Here is a 22677-nt window from a genome sequence, read left to right on the forward strand (position 1 = left end):
AACACAGACTGCTGAAAGGTCTTAAATCTTTCATGCTGGTTTAAATTAGCTAAGATATATATGGGGGCTTTGGCACTGTGGTATTAGTAAAACGATGTAGTTTTCATAAATGTTGGTTTATATTTTACAGCCAAATGTATGTTAAGTGCTTAAAGAAAATATGACTGAATAATTAATTTATTGTTTGTTTAAAAATTTATAGATTGGTTCAAGTGCTGAAGAAAAGCTGACAGAATCACTGGGCGTTGAGAAATTCTCATCTGATATTGCCCCAGTAACCTATTTGGAAGAACTGGCTGCTCAGGAACATGGAACAAGGCTTACTAACAAATCAGACCTGAAAGAATCAGAGAGTACCACTGCAGATAAGATTTTCACAGAGATACAGCAACTCTTAGGCACCAAAATCATCACTCCGCTCATAGAGGTACTGTGATTACAGTCTGTCGGTGTTTGTTCCTTGAACTAGAATTGATCAAATTGTTGCTTATTGTTAACTTATGCAAACAGGAGTGAATTTAAGACTTTTCTAAGTCAGTTTCAACAACGTTTTGACTTTTTTCAAGGTTAAACTACACAAGAACGAACCAGAGGATCTGATCATACCTACCAGTCATTTTGATCTGCAACTAAGCAGATTAGCATCTACTGTTTTTCACATTAAGAACAGTCCCACTGAGCTTAACCCAAAAGCCATGGCCCTGCAAGTGGAGGAGGTTCAGGTGAGATTACACTTGCAAGATAATACATAAATAAATATATACATGCATATATTGAACAAAGATATAAACGCCCCATGTCAAATATACTATATAACTATAGTATACATATATATATATACTATTATAATATAGTTTTTTGAACATTTTTGTTACACAATATATAGAGAAACTCAAAATATATTTTGAGTAATTACTGATCTTCATATCGGCATTGATAACATCGTGTTATGGCCTTCGTAGTGGATTGACAGTCCTTTGAACATGTTAGGGGTCTGTTTGAGGACTTTGCAGAGCATTCAGGTTGGCTTCTCGTAGGCGGTTACGAACAGTTTGAGGTGTGATGCGTCTGTAATGCAGACCAATAGACTCATCAGCTGTGTGTGTCACTGGTCTTAGCCAATCCCATAGATGGACGAGCCGGATGTGGTGATCTTGAGCTGGAGTGGTCACATGTGGCCTGAGAGGATAAGGTAGATTTGCAGTCGTGCCAGTCTGTTGGAAACAAACTCTTAAATGACTTGTGGTCCAATAATGGACATTGAGCCGTGCAGCTACTGCTCTGGTGGACATCCCTGCATCCAACATGCCAACGGCACGCTCCAACATAACTTGACATCTGAGGCATTATGACTTGTGACAAAATTTGACATTTTGGGGTGGCTTTATATTGTCCCCAGTCCAAGGATTGTCCAGTTGTTGCTCATTTTGTCTCATCACCTGGACATGCCCCATCCATGCACTGAGTAAAAAAACAACTCACTGAGTAATGCTCAATGATTGCAAATTGGATTAAAATTTATACACAAATCAAGAGAAATATTCCTTTTCTACAATAAAATGTCCGCAAATGCTAATTTACAGTTTTTAACTTTGTATGGCAACAAAATTTTCATGGGGCATTTATATTTTTGTTCAGTATATATACACTGAATATATATATATATATATATATATATATATATATATATATATATATATATATATATATATAGGGCTGCACAGTGGCGCAGTTGGTAGAGCTGTTGCCTTGCAGCAAGAAGGTCCTGGGTTCGAATCCCGGCCGGGGATCTTTCTGCATGGAGTTTGCATGTTCTCCCTGTGCATGGTGGGTTCTCTCCGGGTTCTCCGGCTTCCTCCCACAGTCCAAAAACATGACTGTCAGGTTAATTGGTCTCTCTAAATTCTCCCTAGGTGTGAGTGTGTGTGAATGGTTGTTTGTCTTGTAAGTCTTTGTGTTGCCCTGCGACAGACTGGTGACCTGTCCAGGGTGACCCCGCCTCTCGCCCGGAACGCAGCTGGAGATAGGCACCAGCAACCCTCCCGACCCCATTTAGGGAAGAAGGGTGTAAAGAAAATGGATGGATGGATGGATATATATATATATATATATATATATATATATATATATATATATATATATATATATAGAGCCATCTTCCACACGTGGGCAATGACAGTGAGGCCTGGAAGGGCGTGGTTCGGAGAAACGGCCCCACCCCCTGATCTGAACTCGAGTGGTGTTCTGTTGTTGGACTTCTGTGCTCGTCACAGATTGTCCATAACAAACACCATGTTCAAACATAAGGGTGTCCATATGTGCACTTGGCACCAGGACACCCTAGGCTGTAGTTCGATGATCAACTTTGTCGTCGTTTCATATATATATATATATATATATATATATATATATATATATATATATATATATATATATATATATAATATACATACACTGACGCAAGAACGTAAGAAGCTTGAATCTAAAATCTAAAGCTTGAAGTAAGTCTGATCTTCCTTTTGTTGAACAGCAAGGGTTACAGCTTGCACAGCTTCAGATTTCACTGCTACCCCAGCTGAGAGAAGCAAATGCTGAGATAAAGGACATTTTGGATCAGGAGGATCAGTGGGTCACTATGGCACAAGATGCAGCTGCCGTTATCCAGAATAAACAGGCCCAGTTACAACTTATCACTGATTACTGCAAGCAAAGAGAAATGACAAAAATGATGATGGATCAGCTCACTGCAGAACTACATATCATGAAAATGTAAGTTATGCTGACGTCTGTGCTTCTTGAACATTTTACTTTCATAAAGCAGTGCAATTTCCTGTTTGACTTAAATGCCTTCAATTAGTCAGTTTGGACCTGTTTTTCTCTCAGACATTCTGAAAAGCTCAAAATTTTGATCAGTTTTAATCCACCAAGCATTTACTATATATTGCTTGAAGATGAAACCGGAGAAGTCTGAACAAGTTTGAGGTGCTAACTTTAAGAAACTAGATATGGGATTGCTTAAACATTATTAAGCAAAAAGGGCCAAAATTTGTCCCTTGATCCCAAATTGCCACCTCCCTGTAAATTTAGGGCATACTTCCAACAGACTTTTTTTCTTGCTACCCACCAAATTTCAGATCTCCTATCTTTTGTTCAGGGGGTGCTGTTGATCAGTCTGGCCTTTCCCACTTTTGATGATATTAAAAACACTTAATTTCAAATGGGGGACAATTTTGGGTATAGCTTGGTGAGTTTTTAAATATGCTTATGCCCCTGAATTTTCATTTTTGGCTGTAAGAAAAAGAATTCCTTCAAGGGCAATAAGCCTTCACAACACTTTCACTTCTTGTGTCTTAAAATAATGGTTGGATAGGCAGTTCTTCAAACGTGTCCTAAAAACCTCAAATTCATACAGTTTTTTTTTTATATTAAGCCATTCCATTGTTGTGCTGCTCTGACTGTTATTGAAGATTGACCATATGTAGGCCTGTACTTTGATGACTTGGTATTGCCGTAGTTTTAACCTCCATGTTGGGTTTTTCTGTTTACCAACTTACATATATAGCTTAATATATGATATAGATTGCTTAAACACTTTTAAGCAAATTTTGAAGAACTATCAATGTTTAATATATTGATGTCATCTGACTGGTGTCAGACTGGTGTTCTTCACAGTTATTGATTTTGGAGGATGGGAAGTTGTTTGGTCTAGCTAGAATTTAAATAATATACATAAATATAGCGGAATTTAACTTTAATTGCTTACATGAATGTAGGTAAATTTGCTTTTGAATTTCTGAATAAAATGCATTTGCAAAATTGTAGTAACTCTTTTGCCATTCAGATCCCCACAGGAGAGCTGTTTCAAGGAAGTAAAGCGACTATGCTGCTTCCAGAGACGTGTGGAGGAGAACCGAGTGACACTTGGGGAGCTGCTTATGACACATGCAAAGATTTGTCTCCACCTTAATAGATTGGATCAGGAAACTGCAAAGATTGAGCAAAGTATTCTGCTAGAAATGTGGAGGGCTCTGGAAACAAATGTTGAAAAACACCTTTATCATGCAAATGTCCATTCTCATTACATCAACACTCTTCTAACAAATCTGCATAGTCTGCAGGAACATGTAAATCTACTCTGGAGCGACCTTAAAGCCAAGCGTTCCCTACCTATTAAGTGGAGTTGCAAGGAGGCACAAATCGTGATGGAGTTAAATGCTGAAATTGAAGCAGCCAGGCAGCAATACCTCCATTTACAGCAACTATCAGAAGAATTACTACACGGCTCCCAATGGAAGAGAGAATTGGAGGAGATAAACAACAAGCTCAAGGAGATTAAAAATGTGCTTTGCCTCGCAGATGAACTGTTGTTATCTCAAACAAAAAACAGCAGCAACCCCATCATGGAGAAAATAATCACAGTAATTAGAGATGGCCTTGCATGGGCCAAGCAAATGGAGAGTGGCATTGAGGGTAGAAGGAAATGGGTGCATATTCTTCCTGAAGACGTTCACTGGCAGCTCAGCGATCTAAAGAAGATTCAGTCTGAAGTAATGGCCAGACAGGGCCTACTGGAGTCATTGGTGGAGGAGGTGACAGAGCTGCTTCCACAGCTGGATCAGGCTCAGGAGGTACCATTTGTACATATTTCTTTAGAACACCTTGAAGAACTATCAAAATTCACCACAGACAAGCTGTCCAAAGCTATAAAAGAGTTGGAGTCTGGGCTCCAGATGAGAGAAAAGTTATCTGAGCAGATGGCTGATTTAGACTCTTGGATTGTTGTCTACCTACAGACAGAGGTATCAAGGTGTGCAAAAAGTGAACCTATAAGTTACAGTGATTTGGATCATAAAGTTTGCCAGGTCCAAAAACGCCTAGCAGAGGGAAAAAAACAGGCAGCAATCTGTGAGGGTCTTTTAATGAAGAGTAAAGACATTGCAGTAGAACTCAGTGTAACAGAGAACTGTCAGCTTTTTGACAAGATTAGAAAGCTCCAGGAAGAGATCAATAACATAATCAACCATGAGAAGGCCCAAAAAGAGGAGATGGATCAACTCATCAAGACTGTACAATCAAGAAAGAACACCTTTGTCAGTATTGAAAAAAGCTTGAGGCAAATGTCAGTCGAGATGAGCAGACTGAGGTTGCCGATAAAAAAGGATGCCTTGCAACTCTTAAAACCTCTTAAACTCCTCCTTCTGGAGCACAAATCCCAGGTTGACTGTCTGATACCATGGACTCCTCAAGAGCAGGTGAAGGAAATAAATTATGTCATTTTAGAACTTCAAAATAAAATTGCATCGATTGAAATGAAATCCAGGGATCATGAGAATTACCTGAACATAAAGCAGGTATTGGGGATTCTGAAAGAGAACCTTCAGCATCAAATTAATTTGACGAGAGAGAATAGCATGGTAGAGAAGTACAAAATATGCCACAGCCTTCTCATCCAATTTTCTTTAATGAAAGGCTTGCATGAACAGGCTAGCTATGATCTTGAGTTGATCTCTGCAGACCTGTTGCCCTCACAGCTGACTGCGGAGCAGCAGAGGCTTAAAGAAACTGAGGACATCGTTGATACTTGGGAAATCACTCTCTTCAATAATCTCAGTCTCATTGAACTGAGTGTGCTCAAAGAATTGGACCTTGAATCAATGAGGAACTCGACTCAGGATTTTCTCTCAAAAACCCTCAGAGAGCTTCAGAGAACCTCTTTGTTGAAGCCCAACCAAGTGACAGTTGACAAGGAATATCAGCGATTTCTGTCTGTAAAGAAGGTAGTAGAGTTACAAATGAGAGCATTTCAAGTGTTAGAGCAAAAGAAGGGAAGCAATAAAAGGAGGCAATACAACAAGTTGATGGACTTGAAGAATTCCATCCTGAATGAATGTGACTCAAAAATGGTAAGTTGTTTCTATTTCTATTAGAACTGAATAATACTTTGTCTACTACTATGTTTAAATATTTTATACATGAAGGATTTGTTGGAATTTCAGTGTGTCCAGAAGGAGGTTTGTATGATGGGGCAGCTGTTAGGACAGCAGCAAGATTGACACATTAGCAAATGTGTTAATCTGCTTTTTGTGTTCACCTGAGTATGTTTTGAAAAACGTTTACTCAGAACTCTTACTGCAGCATTTTGGGTCATCTGAAGGCTTTTAACTGTATTTGATGAACTTCCTCATTATAAAGAATTTCAGTAGTCCAGCCTTGAAGTAACAAATGCATGGACAAATTTTTCAGCATCAACCTGGACAGGATATTTTCAAATTTAACAATACTCCAGAGATGAAAGAAAGCAATCCTAGAAACTTATTTAATATGGGATTTATGACATATCCTGATTAAATGTGTAAGCTCTCTGGATCACACTTTATTAATAGGCCAATGTAATGCCACCCAGATCAAGTAATTGACTAAGCAGGTTCTTTTTCAAAATTTCTGCCTTGTCAGAATTTAAAAGAAGAAAGTTATTGCAGATTCAGTTCCTCCAGATTAGAAGCATGTAGTAGATAAATTTCGACCACCAATTGGTCGCAATTTTGCTGATAAACATACTGGAATTATTGACAAATGGCATTATGTCAATAGAGTCGAAGACACCATTAAAGACTTCATTTAGGCTATGATCCTCAATGTCAACATGAAGGTTCACATTGAAGAACTTTATCACTATAATGACCTTATTAGCATTTAACATTAAATCTGATAACAAAATGTGAGATATGATCTAAAAACTGAGAGTAGGAGACTGGTGGATGATATGAAGCAACAAGCAAAAGTAGTTTTAATGCTTTGCAACTAAAAATGGGGACACTGAAGGCTCCCACATACTCGGGTGTACCGTGCACATTCCCTGAATTGCGCGGACTCTGAGTGTACTGTCCGCAGATGATTGAGATTTCATACTCAAGCATACCGATAGCCTAAAATCCTCTGACGAATTTCTTTATTTCCCACAACCCTATTGGATACTGGCAGGTTTGATGAGCTTGTTGGGAGCTTAGCCTTACATCTTCTCTATCAAGGAAACCTTAACACACCTGACAGTGTAGGACAGAGTGGCAGTCAGACTGCGTGTCCTCGCCACTGGGTGTGCTGGCTCTCAACCTTATCAACTCAGTGTCACTTACAGAACAGTTTGATGTGAACACTGTTCTCCACCAGGTAGTTTACTGTGAAACACTAAGTACTCGTACACGGTGGCGCAGACATGTCCTGCAGACTTCCACTTCGAGTCTGTCTGGAGTCCGCGTGAACCTCCGTGGAGTAAAGTATGCCTGAGTATGTGGGAGCTTTAGGGTTAGATGTTTAAAAGAACTTTAGATATTAATAGGCATAGGATTGATAAATAAATCTGAAAGAAGATAGTTACTATTCCTTCACCTTGACCTGTACTCATTTATGCAAACATAATTCTCCTACTGCAATAAGGTCTGTGCGACAGAACAAATCAGTCTGATTATGACAGATCAAATCATTAACTGGCAAAGTTTTTGAGAGATGTTCAATAATGTAATTGTTTTATTTTTCTACTCAGAGTTATATTTATTTTTGAGATTTTTATGATTTTATTTTTTTAGGTTACTCTTTAATCCATTACATTTTGGCAGTGGGTAAGACAGTCTTGACTCTGGTGGATGGGTTATAGTACAAGCTGCAGAGTGTATACCTCAACTCTGTTTCCTGGTCTGGACCTTGGGTCTTAATGTTTTGGTGGACTAATAAATTTGGTCAGCTTTCTAGAAAGAAGATATGCTCCATTGAATGTGTCATGGATGCAGACTCTGGATCAGACTGGTTTTTCCTCAAATATATGCCAATTATCAACGCAGCCCACATTGTTTTCAAGACACCACCTATATAACCAGTGGTTGAATGACAGCATCAAGCTAAATATGCACCAAACTAGCTTTGGTGACCGATTGGTGTAACCGGGTGTCATTAATGCTGGCTTATTCTTAGCCAACAGTTTCAGGCAAGAGTTGATGCTACCCATGGCAAATATTTGACTTTGGTTGCTGGTGTCTCTAATGCCACTTTTCTGACTATGAAGCTACCAATTACCAGAATCTTCTTCTCAGCAGGTGTGTTGTTCAGTGGGAAAATTCTGTTAGAAATGCAGACAAGTTGGCAGTGACATATGGGCTGGCTTCTGGAAATATGCTATGTACCATGACTCAGCCGGCCTGAGATCCTCACAGTACTGGTTCCACTGAAGGATTGCTGTTTATGTTGTCAGCTGCTGGCTAAGGGGCCTAGGCTATCTGCTGGTTTTTCAACAGCTCAAAGCTGGGCTTCCAATTCCGACACCCTTGCCTCCAGAGCTACAAAAGCTACATTTATTATACATACTACTATCACTCAACAAGACTCTTGAGTGATAATGTAGCTAAATAATCTGACACACAGAGCAAGAGACAAGAGGACACCCACACAAAGATGTAGAGACACCAGTATAAACAGAAGAATAAGGCATAGCAGCACTGATGCTGAGCTAGTCCATCCATTTGATACATTTTGTGCATCAAAGGGATGTGCACAGGTTGTACACCAAAGAATGCACAAGTTGTTAGGATATTTTATATCTTAAAAACTGAAACCATAATATCAAAACCTCTTAATTCCGCAAGTTTTCTTTGATGAAGAAATTGTTTGATCTGAAACATTTAAGTGGGGCAAAAATGCAGTAACAGAAGCATTTAGGCCAGGGGTCTCAAACTCCAGTCCTCGAGGGCCGCTGTCCTTCAATTTTTAGATGTGCCACAGGTAGAAAGCACTGGAATGAAATGGCTTAATTACCTCCTTGTGTAGATCAGTTCTCCAGAGCCTTGCTACTGACCTAATTATTCTATTCAGGTGTGGTGCAGCAAAGGCACATCTAAAAGTTGCAGGACAGCAACCCTCGAGGACTGGTGTTTGAGACCCCTGGTTTAGGCAAATGCCTTTTCATGGAACAGCAATTGTACAATTTTGTTTTTCCAGGGCGCTATGTTGAAGACAAGAGATTGCCTGAGAAGCTACACCCTTGCTGTCAATAAAGCTGTCCAGTTTCTGCAGGACAAGGAGGTCTCTCTGCTGCCTCTCCAGGGTTCTACTGGACCATGTTGTGAAAGGATAGAAGAGACACAACATACTCTGGCATCTCTTCAGCATCAATTTCAGGCCTACATTGAGGAGCTTCAAAAGCAGGCTGTTGTGTTGACTAGCTTATCTTGTCAGAGGGTAGGACAGCTCCAGGAAAGGATTCTGAGCCAACTCCTAGTTAGAATGTCAACACTCCTGGCACAAGGACACATACAACTAGAAAATCTCCACAGGTAAATTGGGTCTGACTGCTAATGTCATAGGATTAATAAAATGTTATAGCTGCAAATTATAAAATGTAGCAAGTAAAACTATTTATACAATCAAACTATTTATATGATTTTACTCAGCTCCAAATTTTATTGTTTTATTTAGATATTATGTGACACCCTAATGAAACAAACTACGTGGTTTACCAGCAGACCTGGACCTGCAGAGAAAGATGCTGAACAAAGTATTTTGTTGCTCTATAATGTCAAAAGCATTTGCTCACCCCTTTAACAATTGAGTTCAGGTTTTCTAGTCTCTTTTGAGGCAAGACTTGTATAAAATGCATCAGCTAAGCATGCAGCCACCTTGTACAAACAGCTGTGAAATTTCCTCATTCCGCTGTAAACTGTGAAAGTGATTGGGAATGACACCAAGTTGTCCATGAATTGGTAGATAAAGTAACATTACAGAGTGGTGATTCTGAGACACAAATTGCACAAGGTTCACCAACTTTTGTCAAAGCTCCAAATTTCATGTTGTATTCAGATGGGTTGAAGAGTGGTGTGTAGAGATCTTCATTGAATGGGTTTTCACTGCTGAACAGATGTACAGGAGTGAGTTTGGTGCAGGAGAACTGTAGACCAGGTATCATATCCGATATCAGTGTGACTTCACACATGTGTTTATGGGAAAAGTCAGTCAAAAATTTGTAAACACCAATAAACATTGCAGAAAGCCTTCCCAGATTAGCTGGAGGTGTTAGGGTGTCAAACTGTTTCCAGGTTCATGATTGGGTAAAGTCAAGTGGGCAAATACCTTTGGCCATATAAAAGTATGACCAAAATAATCAGTGGGACTTCATGGAAATACACACTGGATTGCGAGATTTATATTTATTTTCAGTTGTTGAAAAGTACATGTCTTTTTCCTTCCAGTTCACATTTATAACTTACTTTGGATTGTTTTATCACCATAAATATCAATAAAATGATTGACATGTGAGATTGTTTCTTGACAGAGTACAAATGTTCAACATTTGCTTTAAGTCAAAGAAGTTTGAGCAATGAGTAATAAAAATTGCAAACATTTTATAGGTGTGCAGAGCAGCACAGAAACCACACAAAGTCTCGAGATGAAATCCTTAAGAGAGTTGCTAATTCAGCAGACAGACTCCTGCAGCAGACCTCTCAGAAAGTCACTTGCCTTGCTGACTGCACTGACCAGGAAGAAAGGCTCACAGTATGTATAAACTTTTTCCCCCATAAGATTGGATTCTTTTCAAAGTTCAATCATGTATGTTACAAGTTCTTGCTACCTTCACTTATTGTCCAAGCATAAAAGCAAAAATGATTTTACAAAGTTATGATTTGACTCAGTCACATTGAAACTTCACTTTGTTCAGGCACTGTCTGAAGAGTTGGAGTCCATCATGAAGTGTATGGAAAACATGAGGGAGTGGTGCTCAGAAATGAGCTGCCGTGGAGGCCGGGAGGCAGCTGTGACCACCATCTGGAGATGGGTATCAAGATTATATCGCTGTGTGCACAAGTTAACAGAACGCAGTAAACAGAGAATCGCAGAGTGGCTCGAGATTGCCAACAGTGTAAGGAAACCAAATAAGTATGTTCTTAAAATTCATAATTGTGTTATTAATAATCCTGATAAGATGGAGGTTCAAGAGGAGCTTTGGAGGGTTTCAGATGGGATATGAGAATTGTGGCATAGGATGGGCTATCTTTGTTGACTTGAAGAAAGTGTTTGATGACTTTAACCTCTAGATTAACAGCAGCATGAAGTTTTAAGAAAGTATTTTTTTCTTTTGCATAAATCTGCTTAAATAACACATTTTCTGAAACTTCTGTCAATGTTGTTTGTGCACCCCAGCGTTCTACACTAGGTCCTCTGCTTTTTTGGTTTTATTTTGATAAGATCCCTAAAATGTGTCCACCTCATGTAACTTAGTCAGATGCAGATGAGACCATTTTATATGTATAGGCAAAAACAAGGATCAAGTCCCAGACATACTGTCAAGGTTTACAGGTTATGTTATAATTAGTTGTAATAATGGATTTGGTATCTCCATTTAAAAAATAACTAATACAAATTTTCAGAATGAAGTTTAGTTTGATGCCTATAAATAGGATAAACATTTAACCTACAGAGGGATGACAAATATAACAAAAATTTATATTTTTGTTATATATAAATTTTTATAAATAACTATTTATATATAAATTGTTATATCTTTATGTATAAATATAACAATTTATATATTGTTATTGTTGGGAATGGGCTGCACAGTGGTGCAGTTGGTAGAGCTGTTGCCTTGCAGCTAGAAGGTCTTGGGTTCGATTCCCGGCCCGGGGTCTTTCTGCATGGAGTTTGCATGTTCTCCCTGTGCATGGTGGGTTCTCTCCGGGTTCTCCGGCTTCCTCCCACAGTCCAAAAACATGACTGTCAGGTTAATTGGTCTCTCTAAATTCTCCCTAGGTGTGAGTGTATGTGTGAATGGTTGTGTGTCCTGTCTGTCTCTGTGTTACCCTGCGACAGACTGGCGACCTGTCCAGGGTGACCCCGCCTCTTGCACGGAACATAGCTGGAGAGGAACCAGCAACCCTCCCGACCCCATTAGGGACAAGGGTGAACAGAAAATGGATGGATGGATTGTTGGGAACCTGGGTTCTTTGTGGTTTTTTCTTTTTTGGTTTCACTATCTATCCACCAGATAGCGCCAGATGCTGCTCCTCCTGGCAGCGTGTGTCAGTCTCCTACACACCTGTTCTTCATCTTCTCATCATCTCTGGAGTTTAAGAAGAGCTGACTGCCAGTTCTCGGACGCCTGAGTGTTTGCCAGCAATGGTAGTCAGAGCCTGCACCAAAAGCTACTAGTTGATTCCTTGATAAACCCCCGTGTTATACCTGCTGTTGTTTTCCTCTTCAGGTGGAATCATCAAGACGCAAAGTTTCCTCTGTGAGAAGTTTTTTCCTCTGGTTTCCTGGAACCTACCTCCTCATGACGCCATGAAAATTACCCACTGGTTGCCCGAGGTCCTTCCCTGTTTCTTCAGTTGGACCAAGCCATTTTCTGAGAACCCTGACAGGCAGTCGGACCGCTCCTCTGTCTCCAACCGCCAGAACTTACCTGTCCGCCCTCCACTGCAGCCTCTTCCGCTCCTTCCGGATAAACTCATCCGAGCGAACTTAGAAGAAGACCCCTCTGTCAAATCTGAACCCAACCCAGCATGATTCCCTCCCAGGCCAGAACCGCCAGCTCCACAAGTAAGATCAATCCATTTATGAATCCCTGTTTCCGTTTTCCTACGCCCGTAAACTCACCACCTCTCTGCTGTCTCCATAGTGTGCCGCCTACTCCAAGAGCCGTTCCCTGGAAACTGTTTCCCTCATCCATCTTACCTGAATCTTTAATAAAATATCTTTACTGAATATCGGTTTCTTCTGTGGTGCTCTGCATGTGGGCAAAAAGATTAGAATCTAACATGACAGAACACTCAGGCTAAACTCCAAGCCCAGCAGACGCCATTAGAAGAACTTTTCTGAGCAACATTCCCTTTTACAGTCTCATGAACTGCTTTACAAGAATTAAGTAACCGACAGGCCGAGACAAATCGGCACTTCGGGGAACTAACAAATTTCCTCCAAAGCTCTGTACCACAACCACCAGTTCCCAAACCAGCCCGAGATACAGATCCTGATCCACCAGATCGTTCCACATTTTCGGAGATCTGCCCACTGACCCCTGAAAAATTCTCTGATGATCTAGACAAATGTAAAGGTGTCATTCTACAGTGTTCTATCAATTTTAATCATTCACCTCAATGTTTTGCCCATGATAGTGCCAGGATTGCATACGTTCTCTCCCTGCTGTCAGGCTGAACGTGAAGCTGGGCTCAAGCCAGATTTCCATCACCCACCAATTATGGCTACACCTTCAAGGAGTTTTTAAAAGAATTCAAGCAAGTATTCAGCCAAGATCATGATAAAGCTTTTAACTCCCTAGAGTTATGGAGATTAAGCAGGGACAGTGAACTGTCGCTGATTTCGCTATCGATTTCAGAATAAAAGCGGCTCCATCCAACTGGAACGCCGGCGCACTAAAGAGTGCATTTTTTCACACCCTTAATGAATCGATAAAAGACGAACTAGCCACACTAGATGAACCAGAGACCTTAGAAGACCTAATAGACATGACCATTCATCTCAACACCAGAATCCGCTCCAGAACTAAGGAAAGAAACTGTAGAGAAACCCCAGTCAGAATTTTCACCACTTCTTCATCATCTCAGTCTGTTCCTTCACCACAGAGTTCCACAGACGCAGAGCCTATGCAGATTGGTCACACCCGCCTAACTCTGCAGGAGCGACATAAGAGAATGACCTCCCGCTTATGTCTCTATTGTGGGTCCCCAGGTCACTTTATCGTCCACTGCCCCATGCGTTTAAACCCTCAGGTCCGCCAGTAGAGGCAAGGAGGTTGGCAGACCATCTTCTGATTGAAAAGTCTCCTCGTCTGTTGTTACCAGCTACCCTGATTTATGGTAACCAGTCTCTCTCGTTGCCAGCCCTTGTCGATTCAGGCTGCAAACAAAATCTCTTAGATTCAACTTTAGTTCAGCAGTTATCTATTGAAACCATTCAGTAATCTGTTCCTCTTCATGTAACTGCTATAGATGGTCAGACTCTCCCTCAAATTTCTCACCAAACCAACCGTTTGCATCTAGTCACTTCTGGAAACCACAGTGAGCTAATTTCTTTTTTTGTTTTCCCCACAGCTAGGTCTTCCATAATCCTTAGTTTCAATTGGCTACGACAACATAACCCTCACATCAACTGGTCTGATAATCTTATAGAATCCTGGTCCACCTCTTGTCATCAATCCTGTCTCTGTTCCACAGTTCCTCCAGGCCCATCACCAGCAGAATCTAAACTAGCAGACCCTCCCGACCTGTCCTCAATTCCACCCGACTGTCAAGACTTGGCTACGCTTTTTTGGAAATCCAAAGCTCTCTCTCTTCCCCCACACCGTCCCTATGATTGTGCCATTGACCTCCTTACTGGGGCACCCCTTCCTTCCAGCCGCCTTTATAACATTTCCCTACCTGAGCGAGAAACGATGTAAAGATACATTAATGACTCTCTACCTGCAGGAATCATCCACCCGTCCTCTTCTCCATTGAGAGCAGGGTTTTTTTTTTGTGGGAAAGAAGGACGGCTCCCTCCATCCATGCTTTGACTATCGGGGTTTGAACCAAATAACCATTAAAAACAAATATCCCTTGCGTCTGTTATCCTCAGCTTTTGAGCCAGTACATGATGCAACAATTTTTTCTAAGTTAGACCTAAGGAACGCGTACCACTTACTCCGCATTCGTCAAGGGGATGAGTGGACGACAGCACTTAAGAGCACAGTCACTTCAAATATTTAGTAATGCCTTTTGGCTTATCGGACGCTCCAGCATTTTTCCAAGCACTAGTTAATGATGTTTTGAGAAATTTTCTGAATGTTTTTCTGTTTGTGTATTTAGATGACATTCTCATCTATTCAAAGGCCGTCACAGAACACTGATGCCATGTACGCTTGTCCTTCAGCACCTCTTAGAGAACAAACTGTTTGTGAAAGCAGAGAAGTGTGAATTCCATACAGCATCTGTCTCATTCCTTGGGTTTATTCTAGAGGGCGGAGAGGTAAAACCTACAGAGGAGAAAATTAAGGCTGCTTTGGACTGGCCAGTTCCTGAGACGCAGAAACAGCTGCAGAGGTTTCTCGGGTTCGCAAACATCTACCGTTGATTTATTCACAATTACAGTCAGATGACCTTACCTCTGATGGCCTTAACATCTTCCAAGGTTAATTTCAGTTGGACCCCACAAGCAGACGGAGCCTTCAAGAAACTCAAAACCCTTTTCGCTAGTGCACCTGTACTCATTCTGCCAGACCACAATAAACAGTTTATAGTTGAAGTAGATGCGTCAGATACAGGTGTGGGGGCTGTTTATCTCAAGTTTCTGGTTCTGATAACAAGACTCACCCATGTGCCTTTTTTTCTCGTAGACTGTCCTCACCGGAGCAAAACTATGATGTGGGCGATCGAGAAAATTGACCCTGGTGGAGTGGCAGCACTGGTTGGAGGGTGCTGCACATCCCTTGGTGGTGTGGACAGATCATAAAAATCTTGCTTATCTCAAATCTGCTAAAAAACTCAATCCCCATCAGTCCCGCTGGTCACTATTCTTTTCCAGATCCAATCTTGCCATCTCTTTTCGCCCCGGTTCCCGTAATGTTAAACCTGATGCATTGTCCCGCATCCACTCTCCAGATGAGGAGGATAAGGCTCCTGCCACGATTCTACCTCCCAGTTGCACTGTAGCTGCGGTCACATGGGAGATAGAGGACCTGATCAAACAAGCGCAACAATCCAAACCGACCCCTGATTCCTGTCCACAAGATAAGATCTATGTTCCCTCAACAGTCCGAGCCCGGTTTATACACTAGATTCATTCATCCAAGTTTTCTGCGCACCCTGGCATAAGTCACTCTATCGCTCTCATAAATCATAGATTTTGGTGGCCATTCATTCACAAGGATGTAAAAGAATGTGTTTTAGCTTGCTTGGTCTGTTCTAGAAATAAGCCATCCCACCCACCTCCCTCGGGCCTCCTCCAACCCCTACACATCCCCGGACATCCCTGGTCCCACATTCCCATTGATTTCATCACCGGCTCACCTCAATCTAAGGGCATGACAACCATTCTCACCATAATCGACCATTTTTTGAAAGCCTGTCATTTAGTTCCTCTTAGAAAATTACCCACTGCTAAGGTTTCTCTGTCCTCATGTTTCCATCCACAGACAAATGGTCAGACCGAACGCATGACTCAGAAACTGGAATCAACTTTCCGCTGCTTCAGACTCACAAACCCATCTGACTGGAGCCAATTCCTTCCCTGGGATGAGTATGTGCATAAGAGTCATGTATCTGCCACCACTGGGTTGTCACTGTTTGAAATTTCCATAGGCTATCAACCACCGCTTCTCTTCTCAGAAGAAAAAGACTTTGCTGTAACCTCACTACAACACCACATCCGTTGCTGCAAAAAAATCTGGAGTAACACTGTCCATGCCCTCAACCGCACAGCTGAACAGAACAATCGGCAATCAGACCGCAGAAGGATCCCTCCTCCCACCTACATTTCGGGTCAGAAGGTTTGGTTGTCCTCACGTGACATCCCGTTAAATTACATGTCCAAGATACTGTCCCCTGGGTTTATCAGTCCTTTTGAAATTGAATCTGTTATCAGCCCATCTGCAGTCTGCCTCCATCTCCAAGCCTCTATATGCATCCCAGCTTCCACGTTTCTCAAATCAAGCCCATCCTGACCAGTACTCTCTGCCCTCCTTCCGAGCACCCTCCTACCACCCATGACGTGGATGGCCATCCGGCCTATTCTGTTCGCCGCATCGTGGACTCCCATCGGCGAGGTTGTGGTTGGCAGTACCTCATCGACTGGGAGGGCTATGGTCCGGAGGATAGTTCTTGGGTTGCTGGCTTGTTCATTTTGGACCCGTCCCTTTTAACTGATTACCATCGCTCTCTCCATTCTAGTTCCTCTCGGCCGCCAGGTGGCGACCGTTGAGGGGGGGTGCTGTTCGGAACCTGGGTTCTTTGCAGTTTTTTTCTTTTTTGGTTTCACTATCCATCCACCAGATAGCACCAGATGCTGCTCCTCCTGGCAGCGTGTGCCAGTCTCCTACGTTCCTGTTCTTCATCTTCTCATCATCTCTGGAGTTTAAGAAGAGCTGACTGCCAGTTCTCGGACGCCTGAGTGTTTGCCAGCAATGGTAGTCAGAGCCTGCACCGAAAGCTACTAGTTGATTCCTTGATAAACCCCCATGTTATACCTGCTGTTGTTTTCCTCTTCAGGTGAAATCATCAAGACGCAAAGTTTCCTCTGTGAGAAGTTTTTTCCTCTGGTTTCCTGGAACCTACCTCCTCATGACGCCATGAAAATTACCCACTGGTTGCCCGAGGTCCTTCCCTGTTTCTTCAGTTGGACCAAGCCATTTTCTGAGAACCCTGACAGGCAGTCGGACCGCTCCTCTGTCTCCAACCGCCAGAACTTACCTGTCCGCCCTCCACTGCAGCCTCTTCCACTCCTTCCGGATAAACTTATCCGAGCGAACTTAGAAGAAGACCCCTCTGTCAAATCTGAACCCAACCCAGCATGATTCCCTCTCAGGCCAGAACCGCCAGCTCCACAAGTAAGATCAATCCATTTATGAATCCCTGTTTCCGTTTTCCTACGCCTGTAAACTCACCACCTCTCTGCTGTCTCCATAGTGTGCCGCCTACTCCAAGAGCCGTTCCCTGGAAACTGTTTCCCTCATCCATCTTACCTGAATCTTCAATAAAATATCTTTACTGATTATCTGTTTCTTCTGTGGTGCTCTGCATGTGGGCAAAAAGATTAGAATCTAACATGACAGTTATATTTATATATTGTTATAATAAGAATTGTTATAATCCTTGGATTATAACAAGGACAATCCTTGTTTTCCAATTTTATATCATCAGCCTGCCAGGAAGTGTAAATAGAAATGAGCCTCTCTTGCTAAATTATACACATTTACATGATGAACTGTCCATAACTATGTTTGTGCAGTGTCTTTAAAAGATATAGAAAGCTAAAGGTAAATACATGGTATGCTAATGACTGGATTTGCTGTTTAGATCGAGAGAGCCTCAGCTGTTTTGAAGAAGGTGGAGGCAGAGCTTCCTGATGCATCTGAGATGAAGGTATCCACTGAGGAGCTCCAGGAGCTGCTGCAGTCTTGGGAACAGTACCAGGAAAGGCTGGACTGTGAACATCGAGCCCTGTCTGCTCTGGAACTACGCACAGCCAGGCTGTTGGGTGTCCCCGCCCATCTGGAGCAGGCTCCACCCCTTCCACTCTGTCAGCGCCTCCAGTTGATGCAGGGCCAGTATAGAAGGTATGTATTATGTATATTAATGCTGTATGCATCTCTACATTTTGGGAAAATTGTTAGTTGGTGTTGTAAAAGGCTAGGTTACCATAAGCCCTGCTACATTTGGGACATTGATGATGATGATAATTTATTTCATACAGACATTTCGCCAACAAAACATAATAATAAAAAAGACTTCTGTTTCTTAGTGTAAATACAATACATTACTATCAAATTTACATAATCAAATACATGTAAATACACCTCTTATTCTGTGACTGAGTCTGAAAAGGAGTATGATAAAGTTATATAATCATACTCTTTTTCCATTCATTAATTCATAGCATAAATAGTCTGTTTCCAGTATCCTTTCTGCCAGGCAGAGACTACACATGAGTTTTATACCAAAGATAAAAAATTAACAACAAGGGGTGACACAGCCTGGTTCTGATGCAGCCATAGAAAACAACCTCCAACCTTCTACATGTAACCCAAAAAGTTCTTTTGGTGAGAGTTCATAAACATTTATATAACATGACTAGCAGATGTGACCTTATTATAATTTTTCCATCAAACTTTCCAAAAACATACACAATAATAATAATAGTAACAATAATTATAATATTTCCTGAACCAGATGGAAGTAATACACACACACACATATATATGTATATATATATATATATATATATATATATATATATATATATATATATATATATATATATATATATATATATATATATATATATATATATATATATATTTACACACCCACATATTTTTACACACACATACACAAACCTGCACCCAATTGCCCTAGTCATCCACAGTGCTGTAATTCCCAGCCAAATTCATCATCCCTGTTCATCCTTATACTTTTGAATAGTAACCATTTTGAGTCTTTTCTTAAAATATCTCATGCTTGGACTTCAGTTATTGCTAGATCTGACACAAATATTTGTATTTAGGTAGTATGAATTTGCATCGGTCCCAGACTAAGTAGTGCTTTCCAAAATTGCTAATTTTTAAAGAAAAGAAAAAGGACCTGCAGCTGGACCTGCCATGAAAGATGGTTTTAAAAACGGTAAATGGCCTGTATAGCGCTTTATCAAGTCCAGAGCAGCCCAAAGCACTGCACATTATATTCAGTCATTCATCCATTCAGATGGTGATGGTGGATTGTACTGGATTGCAGTCACCATTGCAAGGAAGCAGTCCGACAGAGGGGAGGCTGCCATGCACCGGCACCTGGTATTATAACAAAGTTCAGGGGCCTCATGCATAAAGTGTGTGTGCGTACAAAAACTGTGCTGCGCCATATTTTATGCACAAGTTGGCATGTATAAAAATTAACTTTGCGTCAAAGTTTGCCTAAATATATACATACTTTTTCGCTGGTGTGAAAATATGTGGCAGCCAAGCAAACTTTTTCTGTGGACAATATTAAACTACAAAGCGTCAATACCTACCTAAATGCACATTCAATGTTATTTGGACCAAGATGTTTCAAACACGTTTTGTCATGATTTTAATATTTTATTGTTAAAATGCAAACAATAAAACTGAACTGCATTTTTTTCTCAGACAATAACCACACACACAAAATAAAGAAATTTAAAATGAAAGGATGTGAAAACCTCACCCGACTGTAAATAGTACTTTTTCTCAGTTTTTGTCTCAAAGATTGGCCTGTGCATCGAAGCGCATGAAATGCATCTGTGGGGAAATTTTATTCTGACTGAAAAAGAAAACAGGGTTGGATCAGCATATTGACTCCAGACGGATTTGATTGTTTTTAAGGTGATCAAGATGTGTATAGTAATCACAAGTATTCAAGTAGCTGCGTAAATGTGGAGCACTTTGGCTCTGATGGAGGACATCATCAACGGAAGGTTTCAGAGGGAGATCATGCTGATCAGCTGGGAAATGATGATGGTTTATTAGCATTTAGATTGCCCTGATCGATCATCCTAGAGCTCTGAGCAAAACCTAAAGAAGGAGCCGTGTGGTACCAGCTGCAGTCATCCTTCAGTGGAGCCGCCCGCTTTGTGAATATGCCTTTATGGACAGAAAGCATCTCTATTCTGTTAATGTACAAATGCACATGATTCTACCATTTAGATTAATGTCCACTTTCCCCACACAATGACTCTCTGACTCGTTGTCTGTCTTTAAATCTTGCCTGAAACGTTGTTCAAACAGGCATTTCCACAATCTCTTTATTTATTTATTTGGATTTTTTTTTCTTTTCAGGTATACAACCATTCTACAAATTACTCAGTTGCCTTTTATAAACTATTTCATAGAAATGTATTGTTTACATATTTTTTTTTTCTACATAGGATTAGTTGTGTCAAAAAAAACGGAACAGACTAAATTTCAAAATATTGGAAAAATTAATTTATTTCAATGAAAATTTGTAGGGAAAAAAAAAAACATTCCACAAGCATCCTCATTCCAAACATGTTCACTTTCACTTTCATCACTTGGTACATGTTCACATTATTTTTTGACTGTATCGAAGAATATCAGATATATTTTGAATTTCACTGAATATATGACTTAATACAATATATAATATACAATAAAATACAATGACTTGAATCTTATTGTATAGACTAGGTCATCAAATCAGTCTAACTACGTTGCCTGTAGGAATTTTTAATGTCCAGCAGGTGTCAGTATTCAGTGACGCAGTATCAACATAGTATCAATACAGTTTTGCTATGGGTGAAACGATACGTGAGGCCTCATTTACCCATAACTACCTTTACCTGTAACATGCTTGCTTATAATTGCTTTCTAATCTCCTGAGACAACTGTTTCCTTTGCTCCCGCTGGTCCATGTTGAGTATGGTACATACAATGTCACCAAACAGCACAGTGACTACCTATAGCCCTATATGTAGGCCCACTGACTGATTACAAGAATGTAGACACCTGTGTTGCCAATTAGTGGGCACACCTTGATTTAACATCTATCCATCCATTTTCTGTTCACTCTTGTCCCTAATGGGGTCGGGAGAGTTGCTGGTTCCTCTCCAGCTATGTTCCAGGCAAGAGGCGGGGTTCACCCTGGACAGGTCGCCAGTCTGTTGCAGGGCAACACAGAGACATACAGGACACACAACCATTCACACACACACTCACACCTAGGGAGAATTTAGAGAGACCAATTAACCTGACAGGCATGTTTTGGGACTGTGGGAGGAAGCCGGAGAACCCGGAGAGAACCCACCATGCACAGGGAGAACATGCAAACTCCATGCAGAAAGACTCCGGGCCGGGAATCGAACCCAGGACCTTCTTGCGGCAAGGCAACAGCTCTACCAACTGCACCACTGTGCAACCCTAACATGTCCTTGTGGTCACATTATTTTCAGGGGAACCATAATTTTGGTCCAAGTCTCTTTCGTGAGTTTATTTTTTAAACTAATTCTGTTGAAGCATGTTTAAAAAACAGTGTCTGACTTTCATTTGTTCTAGCGATGGTCAAATGAAGCCTCGTGAAGCAATGAAGCTTCCCTGCCCATTGCTTTGCCCTAAGGTTCATTACTTGATGCTTCATTCATCTCTCACTAGTGACATCTGCTGTTGAAATAAGCCTTGTCTGTCTTTAAATCTTGCCTGAAAAGCCTTGTCACTCAGATAGACAGACTTAAAAAAATTAGTAAGTGCAATATTGTCACAAGGTTTTGCTAAACTTATGTTTAGTAACAAGAGAGTCAATTAAATCCTATTTAACTAATCTTTTTTAGTTATTAAAATAATTAGTAGTCAATCCTGATATATGTTTACTGTGAGAGGCTGTTTTCTTTTGTCATCAACTGATTTGACAATAGACATTTGTTTCAGGGCATTCAGAATGCAGTGTTTGTTGGGTTGGACAGAATTCTTTGAGATTTGTTTTGCCTCCTGAAAAACTAAAATTCTAAAAATTTCTCTTTTTCTTGGATTTCTATTGGCTCTCTTATCTGATCCCTCATATTTTTACTCACCAGGCCAGAATTTTAATTTTCCAACAGCTTTAAGTCTGTTTCTGCTGTGCAAGACTGATATATTTTTGCAGAACAATTTCAAGAAGGTGAGAAATGTGAAGTTGAAAGTGTTAATTATTGTTATTTAAGAATCATTTGAGAAATCATCTCAAAGTTTTTCCAGTTGTCAGATTGTTTACTTTTGCTGGCTCCATTTCAATCAAGTTTATTTGTGTAGTACATTTCAGCAACAATACAGTTTCAAATTGCTTTACATAATAAAAGAACACACAAATGTAAAGTCACAAAATATACCATAATCAACAACTGAGAAAGCCGGTAACAAACGTTACATTTTGATGAGTGCCATCATCAAAAATGTTAATATGCATTAGCTATAAAAGGTTCATTTTATTT

At 40.6% G+C, this 22677-nt stretch overlaps 1 protein-coding gene and 1 long non-coding RNA gene across 8 annotated transcripts in view; both read left to right on the forward strand.

Annotated features, from left to right (window-relative positions):
* Positions 1-22677, forward strand: part of LOC122845669 (nesprin-2-like) — a 283421-nt gene that overhangs the window by 201031 nt on the left and 59713 nt on the right. For all 7 annotated transcript variants that reach the window (XM_044141999.1, XM_044142000.1, XM_044142004.1 and 4 more), the window contains 8 exons: positions 203-427; positions 567-722; positions 2531-2769; positions 3842-5903; positions 8986-9320; positions 10392-10536; positions 10700-10900; positions 18045-18304. In XM_044141999.1, the coding sequence (XP_043997934.1) occupies positions 203-427; positions 567-722; positions 2531-2769; positions 3842-5903; positions 8986-9320; positions 10392-10536; positions 10700-10900; positions 18045-18304 (3623 nt within the window). The remainder of the gene's footprint in view (positions 1-202; positions 428-566; positions 723-2530; positions 2770-3841; positions 5904-8985; positions 9321-10391; positions 10537-10699; positions 10901-18044; positions 18305-22677) is intronic.
* On the forward strand, positions 15225-17697 carry LOC122845671. The gene is made up of 3 exons (XR_006373099.1): positions 15225-17155; positions 17238-17575; positions 17655-17697. It is a non-coding gene; the product is annotated as an uncharacterized LOC122845671 (long non-coding RNA).

This window comes from Gambusia affinis, linkage group LG16, assembly GCF_019740435.1.
Source record: "Gambusia affinis linkage group LG16, SWU_Gaff_1.0, whole genome shotgun sequence".
In the NCBI taxonomy this organism is placed as follows: domain Eukaryota; kingdom Metazoa; phylum Chordata; class Actinopteri; order Cyprinodontiformes; family Poeciliidae; genus Gambusia; species Gambusia affinis.